This window comes from Esox lucius, chromosome 8 (genome assembly GCF_011004845.1).
Source record: "Esox lucius isolate fEsoLuc1 chromosome 8, fEsoLuc1.pri, whole genome shotgun sequence".
Taxonomy (NCBI): domain Eukaryota; kingdom Metazoa; phylum Chordata; class Actinopteri; order Esociformes; family Esocidae; genus Esox; species Esox lucius.
This window is the reverse complement of record NC_047576.1, coordinates 3863382-3872803: the sequence shown is the minus strand read 5'-3', so window position 1 is coordinate 3872803 and position 9422 is coordinate 3863382. Positions and strand designations below refer to the sequence as shown.

General features: G+C 42.4%; 1 protein-coding gene across 2 annotated transcripts in view; it reads right to left on the bottom strand.

Annotated features, from left to right (window-relative positions):
• Positions 1 to 718: 718 nt before the first annotated feature.
• Positions 719 to 9422, bottom strand: part of slc9a7 (solute carrier family 9 member 7) — a 59695-nt gene continuing 50991 nt past the window's right edge. For both annotated transcript variants that reach the window (XM_013134873.4, XM_013134875.4), the window contains one exon: positions 719 to 4449. In XM_013134873.4, the coding sequence (XP_012990327.1) occupies positions 4189 to 4449 (261 nt within the window). In that variant the 3' untranslated portion in view covers positions 719 to 4188. The remainder of the gene's footprint in view (positions 4450 to 9422) is intronic.

Here is a 9422-nt window from a genome sequence, read left to right as displayed (position 1 = left end):
CATGATGAGGAGCGACAAACGACATGCAGCCAGCCACTATTCACAAGCGCTGCTAATAATAATAATAATTAATAATGACACTAGTAGGACTACACAGTTATAATATTAATAATAATGACACTATGACTACACAGTTATAATAATAATGACACTAGTAGGACTACATAGTTATAATAAAAATGACCCTAGTAGGACTACATAGTTATATTAATAATGACCCTAGTAGGACTACATAGTTATAATAAAAATGACCCTAGTAGGACTACACAGTTATAATAATAATAATGACACTATGACTACACAGTTGTAATAATAATAATAATAATAATGACCCTAGTAGGACTACACAGTTATAATAATAATGACACTAGTAGGACTACATAGTTATAATAAAAATGACCCTAGTAGGACTACACAGTTATAATATTAATAATAATGACACTATGACTACACAGTTGTAATAATAATAATAATAATAATAATGACCCTAGTAGGACTACACAGTTATAATAATAATGACACTAGTAGGACTACATAGTTATAATAAAAATGACCCTAGTAGGACTACACAGTTATAATATTAATAATAATGACACTATGACTACACAGTTATAATATTAATAATAATGATACTAATAGGACTACATAGTTATAATAATAATAATAATAATACTAGAAGGACTACATTGTTATAATAATGACACCAGTAGGACAAAGATTACTAAAGGATTTACAATTGTAATTTATTGACAGATCAACATGCAGAACATCGCAAGTAAAACTTGGCAGCCATGTGTTGCTATTGCAGACAACAGTTTCATTATTATAATGATATTTACAGTTAGCTACATGATAGTGTGTCTAAGACGGACAGACAGACTAAGTGAAGAGAAGCCAGAGGGACTCTTAGACTATACAGGACTTAACACATTCAAAAAGTGCTCACCCAGGGTCAGATCCAGCCTGTTCATGTACACGTCACATATTAATATCTGTAAGGCCAAACAGATCCTAGATCTGTCGCCAGCCCTTCTAACGAGATTCCAGGCCTGGGAGAGAGAGGGAAGGAGGACACATGACTGTGGTGCTCTGAGGCAGACTTATTGGCCATCAAATACAGCTCCCTATTCCCCATGATAGGACACCACTTCTGGTGTCACAGGGGGCACGTCCGTCAGTCCTGCTCAGGGTCAAAGTGCCACACGTGTAATCTGCCGTTTCTTTCTGCAGCCATGCACAATAAAGCACTCGTCTGGATCCATGGGTGAAGGGCAGTGTTGGCCTCAGCCCTGACCCCTCCGACCCACAGATCAGTACCCCTCAGTGGTAAATGGGGCCTCTCCAACCAAGCCGGGTCTGCTGTCAGCAGCTGTTCTGGTTCAACATTCATATAGTTTCCACTTAATTAATAGTTTAAACAGGCATTCTAGGAAAATAATGTCTGTCCTTTCACAATGAATATACAGATGAAATTAACATCTGGGAATCTTCATAGTTTAGCCTGCCTTTCTAAACCCGGGCAGTAGGGGGAAGGTTGTTTGACATCATTAACATGCAAGCAGGCATTCTGAGGTTCACGCAGTCAGCCAACTAACCAATCTGTCAGCCAACTAACCAACCGATCAGCCACCAGCTTCCTAGGTGGTTAGACAGGGAGAGGCAGAGATGCTGAGATGAGAGGATCATTCTCTGTAAACACAGTCATGGTTGATTGTGCTCTTTAAACCACTGCGAGCAGGCCAAGATGCTGGGGCTTTTACGTTTTTGGTCTATTCCATTGGCAAATTGAGACAGACGAGGACCAATCAAGCACACGTGAAACTTCACATCTTCGGGTTGTGATCAGACCTTCTCAGCTCAGTTTTACGCGTCACACTCCGTCCCAACCCTCCTTATAGCAGGTCAAAGACCCTATAACCCTGTAAATACCCAATACCACTATGATACCCTATAACCCTGCAGAGCCATTACCCTCTATAACACTCCAATACTTTACGAACATATAACCTTAAACAACTACATAAGCCCCTGTAACATTACAACCGTATAACCCCCCCCAACCATTTATAAACCTCTACAACCTTATAAACCAATAAGACTGTAAAGATCCCCAAACTCTCTATAACCCCCATATAACTGAGCTGAGACTGCCTATGTAGCATTGCCTTCAACCAGAGCTGTTCACTACTTCTTACCAGTGCTTTGGACACACTAGGGAACAATGGACCATCTGAGATTGTTTTGACGTCATACTGTGCAACAGCACTGCTGTCCTCCTCCTCTCCTCACAGCTTAAACAGGGACAATGTGGCTGTCATCCAGTCCGCAACCCCGCCTTGCTTCACCCACGCTATTATACTGACATACAACCCCAGGTTTCCTCCACCCACCCCTTTATACTGACATGCAGTATTACACACACACACACACACAAAAACACCAGCGAATTTCAAAAGGGAGGATTTTGTTTGATTTTAACTATTAAAAAGCTCACATAACTAGCATTTTCCCAAGCAATATAATTGGAGGCAATAAGACCAATGATCCTGCTAAAAACAGAACCCCCACAGGACATGCTGATGAGCCCAGCTCCACAATGCTTACGTCCTGGCTACATTTGTCTCCTCTGGTGCAAAACTGGACAGTACCACGAGCAATACTCTCTAGTTCCTCCCAAAATTGTTCACTTCCCTTCACTAATCGGAAACTTTAATGTGAAATATAGAGACTTCCTCTAGCCTGTGCCAAAACCAACCCGATGCTTTTAGGTTTGTGGGAAGAAGCAAGCGAGTGCAAACATCAGGAGAATACCGGTATATTATTAGGACATGCCCCAGGCTCACCGTAAAGAAGAGACGAATGCAACAGCTGCCTCGTACATTGCGATATCGCCACTGTTCACAGCTGATAGGAGCTCTGCCAGGGACATGGAAGTGCACCCAGCCCATAAGACTAGTGGGGAGTAGTGAACGAGATGGTTTCACGTTAGTAAGGAGAAGTGCACACTTCTGGAGGAAGGGGGAACTATTTGGCCCCTTTAAACTTAATATTAGTAGTAGACAGGAAGGGTTGAGTAATGACGAACGCTCTCGACTGTTTCTAGAACTGCGAGGAAGGAGGGAGAGCAGTGTCTGTCTGTCTGCCTGGCTGTGGAACAGTACAGTCCAGTGAAGACAGACAGCTTGGTCCAGCCTGTTTTCTAAAGATCCGCTCAGTAAAGACACGTTGGATGGATGATGCTTGGGCTCGACCGATCACCAAGAACACAAATAGAATGATTTCCTGTCATGTGATCTAGTGAACTGCAGATTAGAGTAGAGAACTGATTGAAACAGAGGCAGTCATTGTGCCCCCCTACACACACTACTAGCTAGTAGCCCCTAGTACCCCCCCTCAAAAAACAAAGCATTCAGTGTAACATAACTCTCAGCTGTCCACACACACGCGCACACACACACACACACAGATGTTTCACTGTTTTACTTCATTACTGACAGAACACTGATGTAGACAATAACAAGTTGAAGTCTGAAGAAATCTCTGGTCTAACAGTGAGAGTTGAGACAATGTGAAGCCTAGACGCGACTCAATAACTGACTGGCTGGCAGTGGATGTGGGCACTCCGTCACCCGAACAGTCAGTCAAACAGACAGTTATTAGCTGATCAGCTAGCCAGCCAGTTATTCTGTCAGTCAGACAATTATTTAATCAGACAGTCAGTTTGGCATTTATTCAGTCAGCCCTGTGACCACTCAGCCTTCTGGCAGCCATGATGGACACAGACACAAAACCAAACACAATACAATGACAGACATATTGACATCATACAACTTGTCAACTGTCATTTCAACTAAACCTTCTCACTCCAGACAGTGATTGCATTTCCCTCAACGTATAACCTAAGCAGGGATTCCTGTTAAGCACAGTGGAGTAAAGAAACAAAATGGAGTCACAGTATCACAGCATCACGTGGCGTTTTAACCGCTTCTCTCTGAGGAGACGACGCGTCATCCCGTTCCCCTCCTCAGCTACAGGTCAGAGGTCAGATATGAGAATGAAATGCCTCTTTCCTATGCTCCTCCCTCAGGACAGGAGGAAAACCAATCCAGCTCCCCTTTTCTCCCTCTAGTCTGCAGGGGTGAAGTGTGCTTAGTAGAGGGTGAGGGGTCTTCATGTAGGGGTCAGGGGTCAGGCATGGTCCTCAATGGGGAAGACGAGGCGTGTCCCGCGGGACAGGAATTCCTGGTCCATCTCTCTTTCCAGTGCCTCCTCAGATGTGCTGCCGCTCCTTTTCCCGTTGACCCCCCGACCCCCATCAGAACCCCCCGCTGCGTCCCCCCCGCTGCTGGACGCCCCGTTAGACGTGATGGCCGTGTCACCGTACGTCAGCGTCAGGTCGCCGTCATTCAGGATCAGGTCAGAGTCGTTGTCTCTCAGCTGTTCATGGTTCTGGAACACAGGACAGACAGACATGAGGACAGACAGACAGACACGAGGACAGACAGACACGAGGAAAGACAGACAGACACGAGGAAAGACAGACAGACACGAGGAAAGACAGACAGACACGAGGACAGACAGACACGAGGACAGACAGACATGAAGAGACAGACAGACACGAGGAGACAGACAGACATGAGGACAGACATGAAGAGACAGACAGACATGAGGACCGACAGACACGAGGACAGACAGACACGAGGACAGACAGACAGACACGAGGACAGACAGACACGAGGAGAGAGACAGAGGATCATGAAGGACACTATGAGTGACAAAATAACATGGAAAGAGTTAGATATGAAGGGAGGAAAAGTGAGGAGAGGAGGGAGGAGAGAGGAGGGAGGAGAGAGGTGGGAGGGGAGAAGAGTCAGAGCTCCCTCAAACCTCCACATACACTGTTGTCATGCTAGCTGTGTCTTGAAACAACATTGAGGCTGGGTTGGGAAACCCCAGAAGTAAACACAGATCAAGAGAAACTTGAATGCACCTCGTAAAGGACAGAACAGGAACGTTTCTTTTCACCAGTTCAATCAACCCTAAACTGAGTGTATCTTCAAAATATGTCACTGTAATTTTAGTATATGCAGTATTAGCTTGCCCAGCTGTCTAGCTAGGTTGGCTAAATGCCCGTTGCTAATGGTAGCTATCAACACTCCTAACTCAAATTTCAAAATGGATGGTTGGGTAGAGATGCTTGATCTGATTATGATTATACGTCTTCATTTTAATAACAGATTTTTTTGGTCTAACATTTTCAAAATGATAAACAAATAATTTTCAAAACATTTATCAGGCTGGGACCCCATAAATCATTCATGCCCCCAATAAAACTGCAAAACTCCTTGTTTAGGCACTTGATCTCTAGAAGGCAATATGTGGGAGTTTTCTGAGGGGTCATTGACCTTCCTGTCAGATGTTCGCAAGTTGGAACAGCCTGTGCTTTCAATTGTTTACTTAGATTTTTGGTTTGAATCAAGCCCTCAATCAGTTGGTGATTTTGGTTGTTATGTCAATTTGTTCTCAATGAATTACACAATGAACACTAAAGATTTTGATCTTTAATATATTTCCTTCATCAAGATCTGATGTGTGATTTAAGTGTTCCTTTAATTTTTTTGAGCAGTTTACAGTTGTGCCCAAAAGTTTGCATACCCCTTGGAGAATTGGTAATATATGTACCATTTGTAAAGAAAACATGAGTGAGCAGGCAAAATACATATTTTATTTATTATGGGATTCACATTCAACTGTAGGTCCTAACATAATGGCACAATCATAAAACAAAACATGGCAACAAAGAAAAAAAGTCTGCATACCTTTAGTTCTTAAATCTGTGTATTGTCCCGTTTAGCACCAATGACAGCGTGCAGTCTTTTGTAATAGTTGTCTATGAGGCCCCAAATTCTTGCAGGTAGTATAGCTGCCCATTCGAGGCAAAACACCTCCAGGTCATGCAAAGTCTTTGGTCGTCTTGCATGAACAACACATTTGCCCAGAGTGGCTCGATGATATTAAGGTCAGGAGACTGTGATGGCCACACCATTTTCTGCTGTAACCACTGGAGGGTCAAATTGGCCATGTGTGTTGCCAACCTAGGGTTGTCGTGCTGGAAAGTCCAAAAGCGTGAATCTTTCGTGCAGAACAATGCAAATTGTCTGCCAATATTTTCTGATTACATGCTGCATTCATTTTGCCATCCATTTTCTAAAGATTCCCCGTGCCTTTAGAGCCCACCCTCTCCACAAAACATCAGTGAGCCCCCCACCATGCTTCACAGTGGGGATGGTATTCTGATCACTATAGGTCTTGTTGACCCCTCTCCAAACATAACGCTTATGGTTGTGACCATAAAGCTCTATTTTTGTCTCGTCACTCAGTGTGCCAGAGGCTGTGAGCTGTGTCAAGGTGTTGTCAGGCATATTGTAACTAGGCTTTTTTATGGCTTCTTTCTGGCAACTCAACCATGTAGCAACATTTTTTTTTTCAAGCATCGTCACATTGTGCTCCTTGAAACAACCACGCTGTCTTTTTCCAGAGCAGCCTGTATTTCTATTAAGGTTACCTGTGGGTTTTTCTTTGTATCCCGAACAATTCTTCTGGCTGTTTTGGCTGAAATCTTTCTTGGTCTACCTGACCTTGGCTTGGCATCAAAAGATCCCTGAATTCTCCACTTCTTTATAAGTGATTGAACAGTACTGACTGTTATTTGCAAGGCTTTTCCAATACCTTGTTACGAAGGTCTTTTGACAGTTCTATACTGCTCCCCATGGCTCAGTGTCTAGCCTGCTCAGTCAATCCATGTGAGAGCTAACAAACTCATTGACTATTTATACACAGACACTAATTGCAATTTAAAAAGCCACATATGTGGGAAATTCACCTTTAATTGCCATTTTCACCTGTGTGTGTCTGTAACAAGGCCAAACAAATTCAAGGGTATGTAAACTCTTGATCAGAGCCATTTGGGTGGTTTCTGATATCGTTATGATTTAAAAAGGAACCAAACAACTATGTGATAATAAATGGCTTCATATGAATAAATAAAAGACAGTGTCTTTGCATGATCAGTCATATTTTCAAAATCAATGCAAAAATTTCACAATTTCTGCCAGGGTATGCAAACTTATGACCACAACTGTATATTAATAACGTGTCACTACAACCGTCTGTCGTCTGCGTTCGATAAAATCTTTCCACCCCTCCTCTTTTGACTGTACACTTTCCCACTCACCCTCTAATCACATGGCAAGAAATGTGCATGATTGCATCTTTACTAGACTATATCTGTCAACTGACCTTATTGCTAGCCCCCTCCAGGCCTCTGATCACTAGTGTCTCCTCTCTCTCTCCTCCATACCTACACTGTCAGCCACACCCAGTTCACAAACCGCTGTAATACTTGTTTTTCCATTGACTGATCAAGCCTATTGAATTTGGTGTGGATTTTCCTTCAGGGTAATTACATTCCAAATAGATCTAGGTTGGCTGAGTTTGAATTGGATGTGTTTCGCCAGGGACTAAATCCTGGTGTCCACCCTCCTTTTATATGAGAGGGATAAACACCAAAGTTCCGTACATTAACTAAAATAATGGACAAGGCGGGGATTTTCATTTTTCCAAAGTAATGTACAGGACGGAAGAATTTGTCCCTATCACACCACAGTATACAAACAACAAAAGAAGCAAACATTTACTAGTAGAAAGTATGTTTTAATCTATTCACGTTAATTAATGTTTCATTTACATGTTTTAATTTTACATGTTTCATTAATTAATTTATGCTTTCCTATGTTTCGGATGCTACAGTCCTTCAGAACTAATCAAACGAACGGCTGGGTCATATCAGTAGCAAAGAAAACATGGTCATAATCACAAAAAAACAAACCATGTAAATAATTCCTACTAGTAAATGTCTGCATATGTTGTTGTCTGTTCCTATTATCCAATGTCCCATATCTGTCCTGAAGGCTCATCACCTAGCCTGTATATCCAGAATCAATGTGCATAGTAAAACTCATTGTAATGAATAAGCCACAACTATTCACAAATACTGTGGTGTGTCATGCAGAACAGAATGTATTTTTAGCTAGTAAGAAACACAACATAACACAAAAAAAAAACCCAATAACAATTGATCAACCATTAGGTTCACACAATGATAAAACTGACAAAAACTATATATAAACCGGGTTGAGCTAAACGTGCTCCTTCAAGCAAGAAACTAGGGCCATGTTATCCACATATCTGTTGAGGGTGAGATTGCTGACATTTAATTGGAGTACACAGAGAGAGAAACCGATCGAGACCAGCTGCCAAATATAGCACAACGTTAGAGATGCATTTCCCTCGGATCATACGAACCCAGTTATCATGGTCTTCCTATCAACAGAAGAGGACATCGTCTTCTCTCATAAGCCAGGTCTGTCAATGTACACTGAACAAAAGAAACCAAGTGGAAACGGAGCTGCACTTCCTGACCTCCTGCCTAATGTGTGACAACATTAGAAACACATACTTACCAAATATCATACAGACCCGCAGAGAATTGGAGGACAATGAAACATTGAAACACTCCCCTATTTGTTAGGTGAAAAACTGCAATTTATAAAAGAGCAGCAATATTTCTGACTCGTTCCAAGAGAAAAAAGCAAGCATATGCGCACAAATAACATTGTCTCTCTCTCTGCTGGTCTCTCGCATTCCCCATCTCTGTCTCAGTCTCTTGCTCTCAGTCACAATAATAATTACAATTACATTTGAAGATGGAATGGTCCTGGCCGCTTGCATGGATGGCTAAACCCAAATCCAACTTAATTCAATGCCTTCAACAGCTTCCCTGACCTCAAAGTATGCGACTTACAGGAGTAAACTTTTACACAATTCACCCGAGAGCATAAACAGCTGCATGGAGCTAAGAGGGCACTGCATATTGTACAGAAGGTCGGTGCTGGGTAGCAGGAACCATAAAAACATTATATAATAGCTGATTGTGATAAATGGTGAGGAATCTGGCTGACCCATGTGACTGTGTACGCATCCTAAATGGCACGCCATTTCCCATCGATAGAGACCTGTAAGCCCGAGGCCAAAGTAGTGGACTATAAAGGGAATAGGGTATTATTTTGCACAGAGTCAGTGTTCGAACTGCCCTGAATAAAAGAATCAACGAAAGTGGATTGGAGTGTGACGGACTGGCTAGTGAATGGATGTTTTTCTGTCTCTGTCTTTTATTGGGACACAATCTCTTTCAGATGCCTGATCCACTGTGCCATGTCGCTGAAAAGGCTTTTGTTGACCAAATGTACAAGGCTTCCTCCTCCTCCATTTGGTTCCTAGCTAAAAGCCTTTGGATGTGACCCAAACACCGCCCTATTCCCTATTTAGTGTGTTACTTCTGACCACAGCCCTATGTGCACTAT